This window comes from Myxocyprinus asiaticus, chromosome 9, assembly GCF_019703515.2.
Source record: "Myxocyprinus asiaticus isolate MX2 ecotype Aquarium Trade chromosome 9, UBuf_Myxa_2, whole genome shotgun sequence".
NCBI lineage: Eukaryota > Metazoa > Chordata > Actinopteri > Cypriniformes > Catostomidae > Myxocyprinus > Myxocyprinus asiaticus.
In genome coordinates this window covers 9,408,842-9,431,662 of record NC_059352.1, presented here as the reverse complement: position 1 = coordinate 9,431,662, position 22,821 = coordinate 9,408,842, and the positions used below count along the sequence as shown (strand labels likewise).

The following is a 22,821-nucleotide window of genomic DNA, read 5'->3' as shown; positions in this document are numbered from 1 at the left end:
CACAACCCGTCACAACGAAGAGAGGTGGAGCCGCCGAGCAACTGTCAAGAGACCCTTCCTGATAAGATCTCTTCCGTCCTCAAAGCATCTTGTCGTAGCGCTATCTGGACCATTATTATAAGTTACATAATCGACGTTCTTCAGCCCGTCGTTTGAGCGTAATTCGCGTGCGTGTGACGTAACTGTCGGTAATCTTTTATTGCGGAGCCGTTTCGGATGAGCGGTTCGCTGCAGCACTGACACTTTGACAGGCTGAATGTCTTCCTGAAGACCCATCGTAAAGGTAAAACAACCACGAATGTGTATGAATGCTTTTTAAAGTGCCATATTCAAAACCGTCGGCATGATGCGTGCTTATGGGACTAGTCATGACACGCTTGGCTGAGAAATGATGCTGAAGAAGCATTTGCGTGGATGTAGTCGTGTTGGTAGAATGTCTGTCTATTCAAAACTGTCTTTTGCTCTGTTCTCATGTCTGTTTGTGATTATTCATCAAAGAACTGCAGCCATTCAGAGTCCAGGAAAAACATTTATTTTGGAGTCACGTCAGGGAAGAGAAGCAAAACGACACGATTCTACCCTGAAACGTTCTTTGCGGTTGAAATTGGCGCAAATGTCAAGGGAACCGCCGAAGAGTCTTGTAAAGTAGAACGGAACTGGAAACTCATTTGCCCCCTGCTGTGAACTTAAGCTCATTACTATACATTTAAACAGGGAGGACTGCCTGTTTTTGCAGAGTAAGAATAGATAGGTAGATAAAAACGAGCATAGTATGGCATGAAAAGCAGTGGAGAGAAAGTGATGCCATTAATGAACGCTATGTTTCCATCCAAGGGTTTTTTGTGACAAAATGTGTAGCGCATCAAAAAGCTGATGGAAACTCAAATTATCACTAAAATTGCACAACTGTCGACATAATATATCTTTCCGTTTAACTCTGAAAAATAGGAAAAACTGGTCTGGAAACACTTTTTGTCGAGAACATTGGCATTAACGCAAAAATGTAGTGTCACACGACAGAATTTACCCCAGTCTTTACCCTGTGTTAATCACGACGACAAAGTATACATCCTTGAAAGCCAGTTTATTGTACATGCAGCTTTACTTGCACTATGGGCTGGTCTTAATGGCATACCTACACAGATCCGATGCTGCAAACACGTCTGCGTCATGACACTTCCAGGAGTGCCAACACAAATATCTGGTATCATGCACCTGTCATCGACAAGTGCACGGAGAACAAATGAATGGCAACTCTTTGCTATTAATTTAATCGCAGTAGCCATCCGTTTATTTATTAAAGTTGCTTTTCCACACCATTCAAAATAATAGACGGCAGTCATTGAATTAGCCCACAATACAAAAAAACATATCATTTCTGTGCACAAAGATGTTTTAAATTAAAAATAAATACACAATACTAGGAGAAAAGCTTCAGTGTGCTTTTATGGAACACTAACATATAGACCAATTCTATAAAATTATTGTTTAGCTTACTTTTGAAAAAATGCTGGCAAAATTCCCTGTATTAAATTAAATAAATTATCAAATGAATAAAGCATTAAAAAAAAATAAAATAAAAAAAAATTACCAAACGAAAAAAATTATATTGTTAGGCCTATATACTTGCCTTTTCTTTACACAAACTTAAATTAGCTATACCCTGTTTTGTAGATGAAAAAAGTCAGCTGAATGACATTCTCAGAAAAGGCTATAAACTATCAGAACTATTTGTCCAGTGCTGAGTTCACTTTCAGAAAACGAGCTTTTGAACATTTTAAAACTTTAACATATTTTAAATTTAACCCTCTTTACCTCGGATCACATTTGCTGAGCTTCTTCAGAAAATGTCAATTGCATTATGATGCTAAAATTAATTTTAGAAAACAATCAAGTTCATTTGGTTGTTAAAAGTTGCTGGACATAATGCAGTTGTGATGGCGATGCTTAAGATTAGAAGATTGTTCAAAATAGCCTTTTGAACATCAGGAATGTATCATATGTAAACCCTGATATTACACCACATACATTTTTCTTTAATAACTGTGCACACAGCATATACATCGATGGGTGGTCCTTATACTAACACAGAAAGTTTCCCCCATTACTTGGTGAAGGTTGCCAGCTTGAACAGGGCCATGGTGATTCGCTTTCGGGTCGGAACTGGTGGCACCCTGCTATAGGCGCAACATCAGGACCAATATTACAGTCCTATCAGAAGGGCAACTGCTCCCTTTTGATTGCAATTCCTCGTCATCTGATTTCATTTATTTGTGAAATTATAATGACAGTAAGCTGGCTAATTTCAATGAATTGTCTCAATACTCTCCCCATTTTACCAAAAATGCACGTCAAGTTTAAACTATCACCAAAACGCAGAATGAGACGTTTTTGTCTGCTTTGGGCATTTTTGATAACAAAACAGCACGAAAAGTGGATGAAAACAATGAGCTGTTAGAGGGATTATTAGCTAAAGCGAGGGATTTAGTCTTAAAGCACACTAGTCGCGTAGCATCCAACAGCCTTGGAGGACTGAAGTGTCATTCACTGCAACTCAAATCAAAAGCTTAAATGTTATTTTGCATCACTGAAAACATCTATTGATCAGTTGAAATGTGATCAAGCAGATTTGCTCTATTTAGATTTAGCCATATATACAGACTGTGCATCTTGTTTGTGAGTGTGTTCCTAAAGACCTCAAAAACTCTTATTAGTGATTTCCTCCAATATTGGTTAATGACATATTTGTAAGTGTGCAGGCCTAATGTTTTATGCAGCTTTAGATTATTAGCTGAATCAGTATTAAGGATTTAGAGAAAAAGAATGGACCCTTTCATCAGATTATGAATACTGTATTGCACCTTTATGCTGTATTAGAACAAAAGGCCAATAGGAGCACAAAATCATGAAGTATTTTTATTTATCGACTTGCACAGAAGTGTGGATTCCTAGCTAACAAACGTGTAAAATGACATCTATGTTCTTGTGATTAACCAAAATATCAAACCCTAGGATTGGAGAGTAAGTGGACAAAGTTGGTGTGTGATCGTTGAGGTTCTGGTTTGGGAATTTGCTGCACATGTCCCGAGCTCTCCTTCAGATAATCTTCTGCTAAAAGCTGCGTCTCCCTGGCCGGGATGAGCCTGCTGTGTCAGATTAGGAATTACACAAAGATCAGGATCTGACTGCACATTGTATCTGCAGCTAAAGACTGTGGAAACATATTAGTACTCTACTAGTACTTGTGAGCAGTAATGGTGTTTGCAATTGAGAAAATGTAATAATAATAAGAGAACCTTTTAAATAATTTTCTGGGTTTATTTAAAGTTAAGAGCAATCAACAGCATTTGTGGCATAATGTTGATTACCACAGAAAAAAAAAATAATTATTCGTCCCTTCCTTTTCTTTAAAAAAAGCAAAAAATAAATGTTACAGTGAGGCACTTACAGTGGAAGTGAATGGGGCCAATTTTTGGAGGGTTTAAAGGCAGAAATGTGAAAATTATAATTTTATTAAAGCACTTACATTAATTCTTCTGTTAAACTCATTTACTATTTGAGCTGTAAAGTTGTTTAAATCATAATTTTTGCAGTCATTTTAGGGTTTAAGGGTTTGTTGACATTATATCATCATGGCAATGAAGTTGTAAAATTGTATATAACTTTACACAGAAAAGGTTAGTAAGCAATTTTATTGTTCAAAAACTGGTTCCATTCACTTCCATTGTAAGTGCCTCACTGTAACCTCGATATTTGCTTTTTTTTAACAAAAGGAGGGACGAGTCGAAATAATTTTTTGTGGTAATCAATATTATCCCTCAAATGCTGTCGATTGATCTTAACTTGTTTTGAACCCGGAATATTCCTTTAATGCATGTGGAACATAAGGCTCTCTATAGCTCGAATCTCTGAGACTCTAGTCTCTTGTTTACTGGTTATAATTTTTTAGAAAAACTGGAAGAGCATTTTACACCAGCTTTAAAGTTGCTGTAAGCAATTTTAGCTGTTCTGGAACTTCCACAAAACTGAGCCATTGAACCGGCCAGCCCCCTCTTTCCAAAACACAGTAAAAACTGCAGTTACAGTGAGGCTCTTACAGTAAGTTAATGGGGCTGATTTCAAAAGTATAGCCAAAAGATGTTAACATTATTTGAATGTGGCGAAATTGTGTACTTATTCTGTGTACTTTGTTGCCATGACAAATGAAACCCTGTAGTCCCGGTATTCGATGTGTATTTTAGCATTTATGGATTGGCTCCATTCACTTAGATTGTTTATATACATATATATATATATATATATATATATATATATATATATATGTATAAAAACGGGTTTCGAAAATAATTTTTTGTGCACAATGTAAGCAGAATTACCAGCCGTTTATGATAAAAGACACCAATGTTTAATACATGTTTACATTTATTAAAAATAGTCACAATTAACAGGCATTACAACAAGTAACATTAGCCTAGATGATTTGTAGAGAAATTGTAGATTTGGTCTGTTAATACAGTTAAATTGACATGCAGTCCCTCCTTTAATCCAAGTCTATGGGAATTTTCATCCATTTTATTGTCCAATTACTTAGAAAAGTATTAGCACACCTCTCCTCAACAAGCAGCATGATTTCAGGTATCATTTACAGTATGTCCGCAGTGCAAATGGTGTGGGATGTTACGCGTCAAAGCTTAATTCTTAGGGTTAGGTGTTTGTATGAGCAATAGTAGCAATAATTATAGCACTTATTGCACAGTGTATGAATTATTTACATTAGCAATCCACATTCACACACCACAACCCCACAATATTTTATTTTGCATATTTTGGAAAGCATCACAACAATCTATGTTTTTGTGTGCTTTGCAGAGATGTCAAGGCGAAGCACAAGGTTAGTGTCCAAAGGGACGTCCTCCTTTCCTGATGATGATGCAGCAAGCACCAGCTCCACTGAAACCACAGGCCAGATTTCCTACAAAGAAAGTCCTGTCAGGTGTGCTGCTTTACATATGTGTGTTTGTATGTGTTTGTTAATCATATACATAGTTTGCATATGCATTTACAATAATGAACCTGACACATGTCTTTCTGTCTCTGTACCTTTTTTCCTCCAGGATCTTTAAGAAGAAGGGTCGCAAGAGTACAGGCAGCGCTTCCCGAAATTCAAGCCGTGCTAGCAGTGTGAGTCACACAGTGACTCGGCATTTTGGTGACCTCACTGCCACCGAGAATGAAAATGGTTAGTACCGACGAATAGGCCCTGATGGAATCTGGAATTACACTATTGTTTGTAGCCTAAAACATTAATAAATTAACCAAAATTAACATGCAAAGGACACTTTGTGAATGACAGGCATTCAAAGTCTGTGTCTGCGGACAGGTAGCAGGCCTACTGATGACCTTAAAATCACTTTCCCTTAATGTCACTAGCACTCCTGCATTACATTTTAGAGGAAAATATGTTATTGTGCATAAATGTGGTAAATATGGTCTTTAAATAAATAAACATGGGGTGTTTCTCACTGCTAAGAACACAAAGAATAGACTTGCGTTCTTATGAAGCTACCTTGGAAGAACCAACTCGGAAGGACAGGAGGATGTAAAATGCATCTACTGCGAGTTTTGAGATGTGCTCCAATGTACCCGTTGCCCATCCCAGCACATTTGTAGCCAGTAAAAGAACTAATGGCATTATAACACACCTGTGACAGCATTATTATCATCACACCAGTGAGGTTTTGAAGGACTATTGACACATTAAAAGAATGAAGTCTATTAACACTCATTTCCTCCATGTCTTTAATGATGCACAACAAAACAAATGCTGACTGAGTATGATGACTCTCACAAGCTGTCGACCTTTCACAAGCCTACAGAGGGGAAGTCTTGAGGGCAAACACCACAAATGTCCTTTGTCTGCCACTGTAGTGGCATATGACTTCTGGGACTTCAAATGGGTTCTGCCCACAAGTCACCATCTGAAGCATCCTCGATATTCGGCCTGATCAAGAACACATCTGGGTAATTTTATGCATTTTATGCATATTGAAATCGAACTTCAGCAGTGAGTGATGACGTTGAATGGGGGGGTGGGGGTTATACAGTTATACAGTATATATTTGTACATGGCAATCATATTATACTCTTCCCTAATGTCCAGTATAATGTTAGTCAAGTTTTTTCAAGAAAAACACTAATAATTAGATTTTCATGACAATTTTTCACCCTCTTCCTGACCTTTAGAAAGTCTGTTTTTTGTTGATGTGCTTGTAAGACTTCTGTGTAAATGCTGGGGCTGGGTATTGATGCAGATTTCCTTATTTGATCTGATTCCAATTTACAAGCTCTCGATTCGATTTTGATTTGTTTAAATTCCAAGTCATATGGGTATATTTCTGTTAAAATGTCGATTTTGATTAGAAATTATCTCTCAGCTAATGCTGATAATTATACAGGGGACCTTTTAACTAGGTGCATTACAAAAATATAAATTTTTACAGTTGTATTTAGTGCTGTCAGATGATTCAATTTTTTAATCGTGATTAATTGCATTATTTTTTTTGTAGTTAATGACAAATTTAATCGAATCGAAATTTGACACTATATATACTTTTCCTGTCAAAATGCATTTATTTCCTTCTTAAGAAAACAAAACTACATGTAACAATATAATGCGTTATTAACGTTTTCCAAACAAAGCCATCCACAGTATAAAGATAGAAATGCACTAAAATAGCTTTAAACGTTTCCCAAAGTCTCAGTGGGAGTTTAACTAATTGAAAGACTCTCCCATAGGTTGCATTTTCATTGCAGTGGGCATTAATTGGGCTTTTCCACAGCACGGTACTGCTCGAATCGACTCGACTCTGCTTGCTTTTTTGGGTTTTCCACTGTGGATAGTACCTGGTACCTGGTACTTTTTTTAGTACCACCTCAGTTGAGGTTCCAAGCAAGCTGAGCCGATACTAAATGTGACATCAAAACCCTGCAGATCACTGATTGGTCAGAGAGAATCGTAACTACTAGCATCACTGGATATGCGACACGGGACATCAATCTGCTAGTTTTAAAGTTAGCAACAGTGATAGCAGTATCATTTGTTCACACGACTTTTGAATTGTAAAAAGAAATAGCACGGTGCAAAACCACGCCGTGGTCAATAAACGAGGTGCAGAAGTTCCTCTCGTTAGTAGCCAGGGAGAGGATCCAACGAGAGCTGGATGGGGCGACGCAACTATGACGATCAGCCTATAATCCCACCCATGTTGAGGCTGCACTAAACTGTAGTGGAAAAGCAAGCTCAGAAAAGTAAAGCGAGCAGAGTCAAGTCGAGTCGAACCGTAACGTGCATTGGAAAAGTGCCATAAAAACTCAAACCTGCCAGTAGACTGTGGCTATCCGCTTTCCTACAGCAATCCTGAAGCTGTGATCATGATTCGTGTCAGGGCGTCAGCATCAGCGCCGCTTTGAACTCATGAAAAGTGCTTGCAGACAAAAACGTCTCATTCTGCATTTTGGTGATAGTTAAGACTTGACATGCTTCTGTGGTAATTAAATGCACCTTACATAGGCTGAAAAATACTTAATTTCTATCACAAGTCCTATCTGGGTTTGTTTTGTACATCAGATAGCATTAAGAGTTCCTTTCTCCATCATTTTATCATGGAAACGCTGTTGTGTGTGTGTGCAGAGATTGTTTTATTTACTGAGATAAGAACCTCCTCCATCATTGGAGAGAACATAATGGTCCACTAGCGTGTTATGACAGTACCACACATACATTGTCTATGGGTCCGCTGCGTTATGCTATTTTATAAGCTTGTAGGCTCCCCTTGGTAGATGGGCTGGTGTGTGTGTTGTGAAGTGAAGTGTGCGTCAGTGTAATGATTCCGGGCTGACACATTACAAATGTTCCTCTCTTCCCAACAAGTGTAAGAAAAACTATTAAGAAAAATCAACGTGTTAAATTTTTTAATGAATTGCATACGTTAATACATTATTTCTGACAGATCTAATTTTATTATAAGTAGTTTTTCATTATTTTGGTCATATTTTCGCTTTTTAAATATGTACAAATCCATGTATTCCATCAATAAATATATCTTGAAATTGCATGTAATACATATAGTCATGCAATATAAGGATCTCGTGCTGAACTTCTTTGCAATATACTGCTCAATCTGGTGAGTGAAATGTGAAAATTTACCAGTCAGTGGCCAATTGCAGACATTTTTAGTCGCAAAGCGCAAGTGATTTACTCGCATTGTAGAGGGTAGCCTCATAGACTGAACGAAAGATCTTGGGATTTAGAATTGATATCGAGATTAAAATTAGGATTTCGATGCAAATTGGAAAATAGATATTTTTGACCAGCCCTAGCCAACACAGTCTGCGACTTACTATTGGCTCCAATTATTTTAACTGCTTCATCCTTCAACAGTTTCTTTGCAAAACAATCCATGCTGAAATGTGCAAACTTACTCGTACTCTCTCATTCTCTACATATTTCCCTCCCTCTGTCTCTGGGTTTAAGGTGTGACCTACACTGCTCAAGGATTCTCCTCTGGATACTCCTCAGCTGAAGACCATTATGATAAACCCATCATCCCAAGCTCTGGTAAGTGTGCATTACAAGTTTATAACATTACAAATTCACTGGTGGTCTGTTGGGTGTGTTGGCCTTTTTTGTGCATTGAAAAGTAGAGAATTCTTAGCTTTATTTCAATGCTTAAGAGACCTTAAGCTCTTTGAAAGGCGCTGTATAAATTAAACATATTTGTATTAATATTATTATTTCCTTTCCTTCAGGTTCTGCCCAATCTGTGGCTGAACCAGGGTTTGTTGTGTGGAACATATTTAATTCTCCAGGTATTAAATGTATAAATCCTCCCATCCCTCCACTAACATGAACAATCAGTCTTATTCTCCTCCTGTAGAATGGGAAAAGTCATGTGCTCATGTGTACGTTGCAGCTCAAGCTCTGATTATGTTCTACTGGTGGCTGGGCAGTGCATGGTATGGCCTCACCTCTCGAGTGTCTCTGATCAATGTGTTTCTGCTCAGCAGGTACAGTGCTCTATGTGTATTTGTGTACATACTTAGCTGTAGGTTGGGAACACATTTGTCCCCAGAAGTTGGATAAATCCATCATTTGTGAAGTCCCTCGTTTGAAAAAAATTTTACTCAAAATACTGTTTTCATAAATTCTAAAAAAATATTATTTTTAGGGGTTGGGTGTCAGTTAGGGTTAGTCTATAGTAATTATAATTGCCTTTATATAAAAATGACAGAAATGTATAGAATGTTAATTTGCATAGCAAAGAAATGTTTGTATATTCAGAAATACAAACAAAGCCCCTATTAATATGTTTGATGCGCCTGTGTTAATGACACACAGGCCAAGACTTTACATGATCACTTGTCCTCTGTTTTGCTCAATAGATGCACTGCAGATATGAGAAAAGCTGCTCTCCTCTTCCTCCTCCTAATCTGCCTCATTTTCGGTGAGTGAGCAGATAGAAACCCCTCTGTAAAATATAGAAAATCTTAAAGACAACCTATTCTGCTCAAGTGGACCCTTATTAAGGCCCTTTCACATTACTTGTGTTGGGGCACCTCTCAATACAAGCGTAATGCATCGCTTTGACCACCACCTGAAAAAGTGTTGCAGATAGCGTCACGGAAGGGTGGAGTTGAATGCTTTGATGAACGTTGACGCGAGTCATGTGAAAGTGCCTTTACTATGTAGCTATATGCTTGATAGGCATTTGTTATGCAGTTGACATGATCTGTCAAATTGTTTTGCTATAGGGATATGGTACTGGTTCCCATCTGCTTCTCACCCTCATGAGGTTGCTTCTAGGACTCCACCTGTAAAACTCACTGATGCACCTGTGAGAACAGTTATTGATGTTAGTAGAACTTCTCTCCAGTTAATGGGTTAGTTCACCCAAAAATGAAAATTCTCTTATCATTGACTCACCCTCGTGCCTCCCAGATGTGTATGACTTTCTTTCAATGGCAAACCACAAAAAAGATTTCTAGATGAATATCTCAGCTCTGTAGGTCCTTACAATTAAGGTGAATGGTGTCCAGACCTTTAAAGCTAATTGGAAGATTTTCCAGATGATTATCGATATATATATATATATATATATATATATATATATATATATATATATATATGGAATTTTTCCAGATATAAATTGGGCTGCTCGTTGCACAAAAGTCTTTGTCTCTTCAGACGTATTTCTCAGCACAACTTTGGCAAAGTGTGAGCGGCAGGGTAAATTAAAGGGGGTCGCACACCGGTCATGGCGGACAACATGGTGCATCTGGCGGACAACATGGTGCATTCTAAAATTAGAAACGATTATTTATTTTCTACAAAGGTACACACACACCGCCAATGCTCAGCATCAACATTCTGAAGTGCCATGGAGCTCAACTCGCATAGTTTTCCATTAAATGCTATGCAAATCATTATCAAAGGACAAAGATTATTTACTCCAGCCATCACTGAATGATCTATTGTTTATATGTATCTTTCATAGTGCCTACACAATGTATTTTCAGTTGTTTTGTGGTTTGACAGTTTGAATGAAAGATAGACGTCGTCATTTCTAATCGTTAGTTTGGGCGATTACACCAGTTTCACTAACCTGCAAGCTCATCAACTTCACTTTGTTAATTCTTAAAGAAGTACAAAATCCTTTTGTAACTGGACTGCCATCTCCTGCACTGATTCAGCTCGTCCTGTGTGTGTGAGATTCATGTTATATCGCCATCTTGTGGTCTCCCTTTGCTATTACGCCAGACTCTTAAACAGGCCAACTGAGTGAATTGGAAAGCATGCTAATTGGGGTTCTAATTTAAATGTTGGCTAATTTTAAAATATCGATGCCTCAAAAATATATAGATAAAATAATGTGCCAATCAATAATTGATATATGGATATTTTATGCCATCCCTAGTTTTTACTGTAAATCTCCTCTTTCACTTCTATCACCACATTTTGAAATGAATTTGAAAGAGGATATGGTAAAAAAAAGGACTTAAATATTGATCTGTTTCTCACCCATACTTGGGATATGTAGTCTTATGGATTACTTTTATGCTGTTTTTGTGATTTTTGGAGCTTGAAAGGTCTGGTCACCATTTACTTGCATTGTAAGAACCAACAAAGCTGAGATATTCTTCTAAAAATCTTTGTTTGTGTTCTGCAAAAGAAAGAAAGTCATACACATCTGGGTTGGCATGAGGGTGAATAAATTATGAGAGAATTTTCATTTTTTGGGTGGACTATCCGTTTAAATAGCTCAATCATTCCAGCTATTGCTTCTTTCTCTTAACTTTATTATTTTACTAATACATTTTTTGTTGCTCTTTAGGACAATTTCCAACATGCTAGCCTGTCTAACCTGCAGGATGAGATCTTAAACTTGCACGAAAGAGAGGCCAACCTGATGGTATGGAATAAAATCAAACAACCCATAACAATCAAAAATCTAGCATCATGTATTACAGTGTCAACAACAGGAAAAGTGCACAACGATACTGTAGCACATTGCCTTTCCTTCCTCTTTGTTTCTCCATTATCAGAGAGACATTGAACTGCTGAAGATGGAGAGTGCAAGGCAGAAGGTCAAATCTGAGGTGAGAAAACGAAACTCTTATTATTAAGCATACGGTTTTCTGTATATTGGTATACATTACCAAACATAGAAGTTTCAGTGACAGTAAAATGTCTTTCCTCTTCTGGTCTACCACCTTTGTTTCTTCTGTCATGGCAACAAAGAACAAAACAGGAAATTGTGTCATCCACCTAATTACAGTTTTGTCTATATGTGTCCTAGATGCTGCAAACCGATATGAAGTTTATGACGAATCAAATGAAGAAGTCAGTCTTTTCCCATTTTTTTCTACATTATACATAAAGTTTTACTTTGTTTTTTTCGTTTGATCTTGTTAGTAGTTCTTTCTAAGCTAGCATCACTATTACGATTGCTCATACAGTACTTTGGGTTAGGGATTTTAGAGGTATTAAAATGTGTCATGCAAACATGAATAATACCTCAAACTGTTCAGCTTGATGTTCACTGTTTCTCCCTAGTGTTGAGTCTGAGCATGGGCATCAGATTTCTGACCTGAAGTCAGGTCTCTCAAAACTTCAGTCGGCTTCAGACCTCCTCAAGGAAAGACTTGATGCACAAGACACTCTCAACATAAATGTAAGGAACAATACACACTTTTCCATGACTTTTCATGTTGATGTTTAATGCCAATTGATGAATACAGGACAAACTCATTAATCAAATAATGATGTGATGTCCCCTGTAGCTGAAAGCAGAACTGTCTGAGTGGCTCGTAAGTCAAATGAAAGATACAAGCTCAATGGAATTAACCGTAGTTGCTCGTCCTGAGCTGCAGAGGGCGCTGGAGGATCTAGAGAAACGGATACTAGACAAATTGGGGCAGGAGAAAGAGCAAGCAAGAGATGTGTGGCGGACTGTAGGGGATATACTTCAGCAGGAGGGAGCCGGAGGCGTCACTATACAGGTGTGTGTGTGTGTGTGTGTGTGTGTGTGTGTGTGTGTGTGTGTGTGTGTGTGTGTGTGTGTGTGTGTGTGTGTGTGTGTGTGTGTGTGTGTGAGTGAGTGAGTGAGTGAGTGAGTGAGTGAGTGAGTGAGTGAGTGAGAGAGAGAGAGATGGGATGGGATGTTGAAGGGAAAAAATTCTCAAAGATTTTTATTGATTGGCTTTCAAATGTATTTTTGAATCAGGGTATTTGATCCACTTCTTTTGGTTTTGTTATACTGAGCTGTTTTAATCTTATGGGCTGTTTTTAAAGTTTACTCATCAGAATCATAATGTCTTTGAGTTTAAACAAGTTTGTTTTTATGTGTAAAAGGATGTAAAAGAAATCGTCAACAGGGCAATTAGTCTGTACAGGGCGGATGGAATTGGAATGCCGGACTATGCCTTGGAATCGTCAGGTACTAATTTTGCTCTCAATACTTTTGACTTGGACATTATGTATATACTGTAAATGCATGTATGTATGTAGACATATATATATATATATATGTCATATTAACAAATATTAAAGTTGTTTTTCCCAGAAATGAAAATTCTCTCATCATTTACTCACCCTCATGCCATCCCAGATGTGTATGACTTTTTGTCTTCTGCTGAACACAAACGAAGATTTTTAGAAGAATATCTCAGCTCTGTAGGTCCATACAATGCAAGTGAATGGTGGCCAGAACTTTGAAGGTACAAAAAGCACATAAAGAGAGCATAAAAGTAATCCATACGACTCCAGTGGTTAAATGCATATGTTCAGAAGTAATATGATAGGTGTGGGTGAGAAACAGATCAATATTTAAGTCCTTTTGCACTATGTATCTTCAGTTTGACTTAGACTTCCACATTCTTCTTCTTTTGTTTTCGGCGATTCGCATTCTTCATGCATATCGCCACCTGCTTGACAGGGAGGAGAATTTATAGTAACAAAGGGCTTAAATATTGATATGTTTCTCACCCACACTTTTCATATTGCTTCTGAAGGTATGGATTATGTTTATGCTGCCTTTATGTGCTTTTTGGAATTTCAAAGTTCTGGCCATCATTCACTTGCATTGTATGGACCTACAGAGCTGAAATATCCTTCTAAAAATCTTTGTTTGTGTTCTGCAGAAGAGAGAAAGTTATACACAACTGGGATGGCACGAGGGTGAGGAAATTATGAAAATATTTTTATTTTTGGGTGAACTATTCCTTTAATAAATATCCAAGTGGTATGTACAGTATATACAATATTGTATGTGTGTGTGTATTTAGGTGCCAGTGTAGTAAACACTCGTTGTTCAGAGACATACAAGACAAGATCTGCGTGTCTCAGTTTATTCGGCATTCCTCTCTGGTATCAGTCTGAAAGCCCTCGCACAGTTATCCAGGTACACTCACACTTTATAACTGTAAAAACAAATAACACTGTCAAATAGAACAGTCCACTTCTGATGTTCTGAAATCACCTTTGATCTTGAAATCTTATTGTGGGGATGAGTCAACCTTCCCCACAAGGAAAACTGCTTAAAGACATACTAAATAATCTCTTAATGATAATATCATGAGCTCTGTATTAAAGCAATAGAAGTCAATGGGATGTCCACACCACGATAGAAAAACAAACGTGTATTTTTGTGTGTTTTAGCCAGAGCTGTATCCCGGGAAGTGTTGGGCGTTCCGTGGCTCACAGGGTTTCCTGGTGATCTCACTATCCTACCCAATAAAAATCACCCATGTCTCACTTGAACACCTTCCCAGAATACTCTCACCAACAGGTCGCATTGACAGCGCACCAAAGGATTTTGCTGTTTATGTAAGTCATCATTCCATAATTTTATCATAATGTTAAAATCCTCTTATTTCAATGTTGAGATTTACCGGCTGCCTATGTGTAGGGTATGACTAATGAGAATGAAGATGGAAAGCTGCTTGGGACATTCACGTATGACCAGGACGGAGAGCCCATTCAGACTTTCAAGCTTCCGGTAAGTCATCCATACACAGGAACAGTGTTGGAGAGTAGCTAACTACAAGTAGCTACGCTACTAACTTAACTACATTTTTCAATAGCTTGACAGTAGCTCAGCTGCTTTTAAAACAGAGTAGCTTTTCCAGTAGCGAACTACGTGACCAAACGCTACATGTTTTGGTCAGATTATAACTAATAGCCTTCTTTATTGCGTAGAAGCCAAACTTCTACCGGCAAAACGTCCGACGAACTTGCAGCGTATTCCTGTCTGCTGCTCAGAATGTTAAATTTCAGCTTCCTTTGGGGGCCAATTTTAACATTAAAATACTCACTTTTTCAAAAGTATACCACAAGGCTTAAAGGATGTGTGTGTAAGCATGATTTTTGTGTGATTAAATCACTTTGTAAATCTTTTTTAAATCATTATAGCCAATTTTACAACTTTGTTCCCATGATGATGTAATGTCAACAAACCCTAAAACAACTGTAAAAACAACTATTTAAACAACTTTAAACTCAAATAGTACATGAGTTTTAACAGAAGAATTAATGCAAGTGCTTGTATAAAATTATATTCTTCACATTTCTGTGTTTAAACCCTCCAAAAATTGGCCACATTCACTTTTATTGTCCCCATTCACTTCCATTGTTAGTGCCTCACTGTAACCTACATTTTCTATTAATTTTTTTTAAAGAAGGGGCAAGTCGGAATCTTTTTTTGTGGTAATCAACATTATGCCACAAATGCTGTCGATTTATCTTAACTTGTATTGAACCCGGAATATTCCTTTAATTGTCATGAAAATAATGTCAAAATCAAGAAATCTGAATGGTCCTACATTTACATTTAGCCTATTCATTTGGCAGACACTTTTATGACATTAATGGCGGAAGATGCTGGAGAGTGCAATTTTGTTTTCTCTATATACTGTATGTTACCTCTCGGTTCTGTGATTCGAAGATACAATATAAACTTTCATTGCTATGCAGACGACCTGCTATTGTATTTATCATTGAATCCCAGTGATTTGTCTAGTTTAAATGTTCTTCAGGCAGGTATAGCAGATATATAAAATTGGATGGCATGTAATTTTCTGCAGTTAAATACTGATAAAACAGAGGATGTTATACCGGTCATGGTTTTAAAAAAGTCAGATTTTGTTGGCACTTAATCAGGTGGTCCCAAATATTCAGCAGGTGGTGAGAAATCTGGGCGTCTACTTTGACACAAATTAACATTTTGAATATCACGTCAGGAAGTTAGTTCAGTCTTGTTTTTTTATCAGTTAAGGAGCATTTCCAAGGTGAGACAGGTTTTGAGTTTTAGGGATATGGAGAAGCTTATTCATGCTTTTATTTCGTCTCGCCTAGATTATTGTAATGCCCTGTTTTCAACTTCAAATCAATGCACCTTAGCACGGCTACAATCAGTGCAAAATGCTGCAGTTAGACTTTTGACACAAACTAGGTCATTTAAATCATATTACTCCAGTTTTAGCTTCTTTGCATTAATTACCAGTTCATTTTAGGGTTGACTTTAAGATTTTATTAATAACAAATAAAGCATTACATGGTTTGGTGCCAGATTATTTAGCAGAACTTTTAAGACCTTATAAAACAGTTAGACCTCTTAGATCTTCTTGTCTTGAACTGTTGGCTGTTCCAAGATCCAGATACAAAACTAAAGGTGATATAGTTTTGTAGTGAAGGCCACACGAATATGGAACAGCCTGCCCTGGGATATTAGATCTGTTGAATTTGTGTCTGTTTTTAAATCTCGTTTGAAAACTAATTTTTATAGACTTGCTTTTACTACTTTGTGAATTTTAGATTTTACCTTGTGTTTCACCGAGTGTGTTTTGATTTTATGTTTTGTAGGTGCTAAAAGTAGGTGTTATTATTATTATTATTATTTATCCAAAGGGACTTACAAAAGAAGAAGAATACATCATAAGCGATTCATCTTAAGGAGACCGTAGTACGAAAAGTGCTGCATTACAAAGTTTCAATTGCATCAGAATAATAGTATCTAAGACAGATTAGAATGCAACAAGAATATATATTTTTTAAATTGGTCCTAAAAAAAAAAGGCTTATTTTTTGTATGCAAAATATCTATTAATATTTTTGGAGTGCAATGTGACCTAAACATGTTTTGTGAGATTTGCTCAATAATTTCTGTAAAATTCTTTCTTTTTCTCATAGGAAACCTCGAATATCTATAGCATGGCAGAGCTCAGAATTTTAAGCAACTGGGGCCACTTGGAATACACGTGTGTGTATCGCTTCAGAGTGCACGGGGAGCCTTTGCTCACTTGAGAACTAGAAAAAGAGAAGAAGAACGCTTTTGCCCTCTTCAGTTTTGGTTTACTCTTATGCAAAATAAAATAAATGTAAAAAACTAAAAATCTCAATGCACTGAACTCTCAAAGAATGATTCAGACAGACATCTTCCTAATGTACTCATACCAAAAACGCACAAATACGAACAGACATACTGTACAAAAATGTGTCCAATTTTTGCCATCTATACCAATATTTCAGTTTGCATTTCTCAAAAATGGTGCAGTTTTGGTTTCCAGACAAGTGCTGATAGGAAATTTAAAAATTCGTCTTTATTTAATGACACTGTTTTGAATGAGGAATCATAGCGAATCAGTTTTTGAAGCTAAATTAAGGACATACCTCTGTTTTATGTAACAGTAAATATGTTATGACTGCCAACTATGTATATTTCAACAGCAAAGGCTGAATGAAGGATTTGAGCTTGCAAACAAGTGTAATGCCTAGAGACTAGAAGTATCACAAAGTAGTATTTTTGCTTTTAAGCTTTTTGCTGGTTTTATTTGCTCTTACATTTTTTTCATTTTGGTTGAACAAATGGTTCTGTAATGTGTTAATGCACATCATTATTGAACCATATACCTCTTTAAATTAACAAGCTTCATTGTTTAGATATGTTTACAAAATATAAGCAGCAATTCTGTTTTCTGAATCTCTAGACAAGTTGTGTTAAAACATTGATATTTGTGCCCTGGTACAGATAGGCATAGGGATAGTTGAATTTTTAAGATTGATTATATCTCCTCTGCAGGACAGGGGAAGATTAAAGTAAAACTCAGGTTTAGGGTTTTCTAACCAAAGTGCTCTTTAAATTTACAGACTGAATATTGATCTTGTCCTCTGTGTGTATATATGTGCTCGATAATAATGCTGTTTTTATTTGCTGTACGTTGAATGCGCACTTGAAATAGTCCTTGAAGGTATAGACATTTTGTGGATTGTTTTGTTTTGTTTTATTGTGTCATTTTGACATCCTTATACATTTCTCATTAAGCTTAAAGGAATAGTTTACCCAAAATGAACATTATCATCTTTTACTCACCATCATGTTGTTTCAAACTTGTATGACTCATTTTCTTCTGTGGTACACAAAAGCAGAATGTTAGCCTCAGTCACCATTCACTTAAATTGTAATTTCTTTTTTTTTTTTTTCAATGGAGATTGAGGCTGTTGTTCTGCATGAGGTCTCCTTTGTGTTCCATAAAGAAAAAGTCATTCAAGTTTGGAACAACAGTAAATGATGGAATTTTCATTTTTGGGTGAACAATCTGTTTAATATAGCTCTGATTTGAATTTGGCAAACATTTATAAGAAGGTTTTGTCACATTATCTGATATGATTATTTTGTAATAAAAAGGCCATTTTTAAAAATTAATTTAAGGTGGTGCATCATATGGTGTGAATGCAAACATTGATACATACATTCAAAACTTGCACACACACACACACACACACACACAAAATGCACACCTGCATGCGTAAAAGTGCACTGATCTTTCTATACACAAGAGTAATTGATACTAGCTTTGCAAAAAGACTCCGCTTAACATTTTTTATCTTGAGTATTTGGAAACCAATTTAATTGTCTCCCATGGTGCAACAGATGGATTGTATGGTCACGTGGGCAATGGCAAAGAGATATATTTTTTATCTATATTTTATCATTTTAGTTTGTGCATTTTGGTCCATGATATAGAGTATGTGTGGTGGATGGTGTTTATAATTGGGTGAATAGATGCCTATAGACAAGAGCTGTTCAGCCATGACGTCAATTTGTAGTTGAACCTGGAAGTTTTATGTCAATTACAATATAATTATAGTACACATGGTTCAAATAAGGTTTAACAATTAGTTTAAAGAGAAAGTATACAATATTACAAAATGCTAGGGGCAAATCAACATTATTGCATGAAAACCTTACACGCATTTACAATTTGAATAGGTTTTTGTTTTTGAGGGCAAGATTGACTCAACATAAAGTACCATTTCCCTTTCAAAAACAATAAAACATGGTTTCTTTCCTGAGAATTTGGATTTATGAATGTGGAATTTGGCCATTAAAAGAATATATATGTATATATATACAGATTTGTTTGTCTTTCTGATTATCAGTGACACCTAACAAAACATGTTTCCACTGTAAAGATCAATAAAATCAACAATATACTGCATGTGAACAGTACCAAAATAAATGAATCCAGATGTTGATTACAGAAGCAACCGTTTTAAGCTATATCCTGTTTAAATTGACTGAGATAGTATTTAGAAGAGTATATTCTATGAATGAGTTCAAAAGAGACCTCTTTAATCTTGTTTGTTATCAAATAACGGTTGGGTTAAACCTTTTTCCAATTTACATCATTCACAAATTGATTCCAGTATGAAATTACATTCACAGGTTGAGTAACAATGTCTTTTCGGAATAGAGCACTCACTGATCTGTTATTACTGTTGCTACGAGAATAAAAAAAATTTCACCTACAAGGGAATATCTTGGTGTAAGCGGAGGAAGTTGGTGTTAGACTGGTCAGAGTGCCCGTGCTGACCCCTGTCCACTGCCGAAAACGCCTACAATGGGCACGTGTCAGAACTGGACCATGGAGTAATGGAAGATGGTGGAATGGTCTGATGAATCACATTTTCTTTTAGATCATGTGGACGGCCGGGTGCGTGTGCATCATTTACCTGGGGAAGAGATGGCAGCAGGATGCATCATGCAGGATGCAGGCCAGCGGAGGCAGTGTGATGCTCTGGGTAATGTTCTGCTGGGAAACCTTGGGTTCTGGCGTTCATGTGGATGTTACTTTGACACGTACCAACAACCTAAAGATTGTTGCTGACCAGGTACACACCTTCATGGTAACGGTATTCCCTGATGGCAGTGGCCTCTTTCAGCAGGATAACGTGCCCTGCCACTCTGCAAAAATTGTTCAGGAATGGTTTGAGGAACATGACAAAGAGTTCAAGGTGTTGACTTGGCCTCCAAATTCCCCAGATCTCAGTCCGATTGAGCATCTATGGGATGTGCTGGACCAACAAATCCGATCCATGGAGGCCCTACCTCCCAATTTACAGGACTTAAAAGGATCTGCTGCTAATGTCTTGGTGCCAGATACCACAGGACATGGGTTCCTGCAGGATTTAATCTGAGGGTACACACAGAAATCTGCCTAGAGTTCTACATGGGCTTTAAAATGAAATCCGAACCCGATGGTGAATAGTTTACAACTTACCACATGCCCCATTGAGAGCAAGAACCCCTAATTGCAACCAGGAGGAGGTTACCCCATGTGACTATACCCTCCCTAGTAGCCAGGCCAATTTGGGTTGCTTAGGAGACCTAGCTGGAGTCTCTCAGCACACCCTGGATTAGAACTTGCGACTCCAGGGGTGGTACTCAGTGTCAATACTCGCAGAGCTACCCAGGCCCCTATGAATTGGCATTCTTAAGAACCAATCACATCCTCTACAAACACCTGTTGGTTGGTGGGACACCACCTCATTCATCATGTGTGTTTGAGTGAGAGATAAAAGATAAAAGAGAGAGAGGGTGTGGCAGATTTTAAAACTTTCAGAAGTTTGTGTAGTATTACATCAATGCAAGGGACAGTGGTTGGAGAAGTGGATTCCCCAGTTTGTCTAGTTTCTATTTGACAATGAAATTATTTCTGACCCAGCCTGTTTCTTGTTATTTTCCCTTTTAAAATTGGATATGAGCAGCAACTAGTGAATTACATTGTTACCAGTCATTTTAAGGTAAAGTTATGCAATGTCTCTGTTATGCAGTGTGCTGTTATAATAGCAGGAGTTTATGTCTTCATGTCGCACATTTTAAAAACTCTTAAGTGAAAACAAAAACTAAATTTAGTGTGTGATTAAAGACTGTCTCACTAGCTGCTGCCTGTCTGCCAGAAAGCTGGTGGTTCACTGACAGATAGAGGTGGTAACAGAGCGTTGGTGTAATTTAGTCTGGAGAATAGCTGGGATGATGGTGTTGAAAGCCGAACTGAAGTCCACAAAAAGGATCCTTGCATATGTCCCTGGTCTGTCCAGGTTGCATGTTTGCTCTATAAGCAAATTGAAGGGGATCTGGAAAGGGTTTAGTCATGTCCTCCATGTGGGCCAACACCAGTCTCTCAAATGACTTCATGACCACAGACGTCAGAGCAGGTGACGGAGGATGAATCCCAGCTGCCTCCGCGTCTGAGACCATCAACCCGCGCATCTTATCATGTGGCTTGTTGAGCGCGTTGCCATGGAGACATAGCGCGTGTGGAGGCTTCACGCTCAACTCACCATGCGCCCCACCGAGAATGAAGCACATTATAGCGACCGTGTCTTTACCCTTTCTAGCAACCGGGCCAATTTGGTTGCTTAGGGGACCTGGCTGGAGTCACTCATTCGAACTAGCGAACTCCAGGGTTGGTAGCCAGCGTCTTTTACCACTGAGCTACCCAGGCGCCCGTTGAACTATTACTGTTATTATAAAGAGTTTTAATTGCTTTAGTGAAGAAGCTCACAAAATTAATTTCTTAAGGGATTCAAAAATAAACTGCTGCTCCACAGAATCGGACACCTTATAGAAATCAACAAAAAGAAAAAAAATGCCTTGTCTGTCATAAATTCTGGATAATCCAAAATGATTAACAACCCAGAAGTGTAATTCGGCATGGTGGGGGAGCCTACAAGCTTAGCCTAAAATAGCATAATGCGGCGGCGGTACACTGGCAAGGAGACAAGAGGCTGTTCTTTTTGAATGGATGTCTATGGAGGAGATGCTTCCGTGTGCTGAATAAATTGCTTTTGTGAACTAACAGTACATCACTTAATGAATTGACTATCTGTCCACCAACATGTTTTACACTAAAAAATCAGTTTGGAGTGAACTATGTGTGAAGTTTTATAAGAGAAGTCACGGACGATTTTGCGACAGTTAGGTGTCAGTTTACGGATCTTCCCTTCCATTTGTATGATATCCACAAATGGTGACTTCCTGTCGTAACACACTGTTTGACCATTACGCTCTCTCCTGTGGTAAAAATGGGGAGGTTGCCTTTATTTTTTCACATTATACATATACAGTGAAATTATTTTTTGCATATCCCAGCTAAGCTGGGGTCAGAGCGCAGGGTCAGCCATGATAGAGCACCCCTGGAGCAGATAGGGTCAAGGGCCTTGCTCAAGGGCCCAACAGTGGCATCTTGGCAGTGCTGAGGCTTAACCGCTGAGCCACCACTGCCCCTGTATAGAAGATATCTGCCCTCGGGATTGATTCCTATGGGTTTTTATAATGGGGATTTTGAACTTATGAGTTAAAGAAGTTCTGTGGTAAACATTACTTGATATGTGTGCGTTTTGTTCTACAACATAAATTACACACGTTCATTCCTCAAACGTTAATTTTTAAGCCACCGCGTGTTTGTAATCTAATACGGCTTCAAAATTCACATCTGAGGAATGAATGTGTGTAATTTATGTTGTAGAACAAAACATCCACGTATCGTCAAGTAATGTGTACCACAGACCTTATTTTATTCATAAATTCAAAAACCCATAGAAAAATCCTGAGCAAATTCTCTTGTGTGTTTTTGGACTACAAGCTGAACAGCTCTATTATTATTTGTTATAAGTATTTTTCTCTAACTTCAATAATGAGAGGGAGGAAGGTGTTTTGTTTAATAAAGAGGCATTGTTGTACCATTTCATAATACATGTTAAACTCCTTCAAACAAGCTATGAAAATGTCAAGAGCATAAACACAAGATAATGTGAGATGTTAATTCGATTTTTTTTTGTACTATGCTTAAACCACAATTAATCGTTTGCTTAGCTGATTCATACATTTTGGAGGCATTTATTTTTTATCTACTCTACAGAAGAAAAACGACATCAAAACATTCCACAAATGCACGCAACAGATCCACAAAGCTCTCTAATCAG

General features: G+C 37.5%; 1 protein-coding gene across 1 annotated transcript; it reads left to right on the top strand.

The window, feature by feature from the left end:
• Window positions 1–18,256, top strand: LOC127446313 (SUN domain-containing protein 2-like). Its single transcript, XM_051707126.1, has 18 exons — window positions 1–283; window positions 4,870–4,993; window positions 5,115–5,239; window positions 8,534–8,617; window positions 8,809–8,868; window positions 8,973–9,066; window positions 9,442–9,503; window positions 9,811–9,911; window positions 11,391–11,468; window positions 11,602–11,655; window positions 11,856–11,899; window positions 12,113–12,230; window positions 12,340–12,558; window positions 12,911–12,995; window positions 13,843–13,958; window positions 14,216–14,383; window positions 14,466–14,555; window positions 16,744–18,256. The coding sequence occupies exons 2-18, from the start codon at window positions 4,872–4,874 to the stop codon at window positions 16,855–16,857; spliced, it is 1,734 nt and encodes a 577-aa protein (XP_051563086.1). The 5' UTR covers window positions 1–283; window positions 4,870–4,871; the 3' UTR covers window positions 16,858–18,256.
• The last annotated feature ends 4,565 nt before the right edge of the window (window positions 18,257–22,821 follow it).

Bases quoted from the DNA above. Each gene is read 5' to 3' on its own strand.
- LOC127446313 (XM_051707126.1), top strand. From the start codon at position 4,872: ATGTCAAGGCGAAGCACAAGGTTAGTGTCCAAAGGGACGTCCTCCTTT. The intron at 4,994-5,114 runs GTGTGCTGCTTT...TTTTTCCTCCAG, and splicing joins TACAAAGAAAGTCCTGTCAG to GATCTTTAAGAAGAAGGGTC. The intron at 14,384-14,465 runs GTAAGTCATCAT...GCCTATGTGTAG, and splicing joins CAAAGGATTTTGCTGTTTAT to GGTATGACTAATGAGAATGA.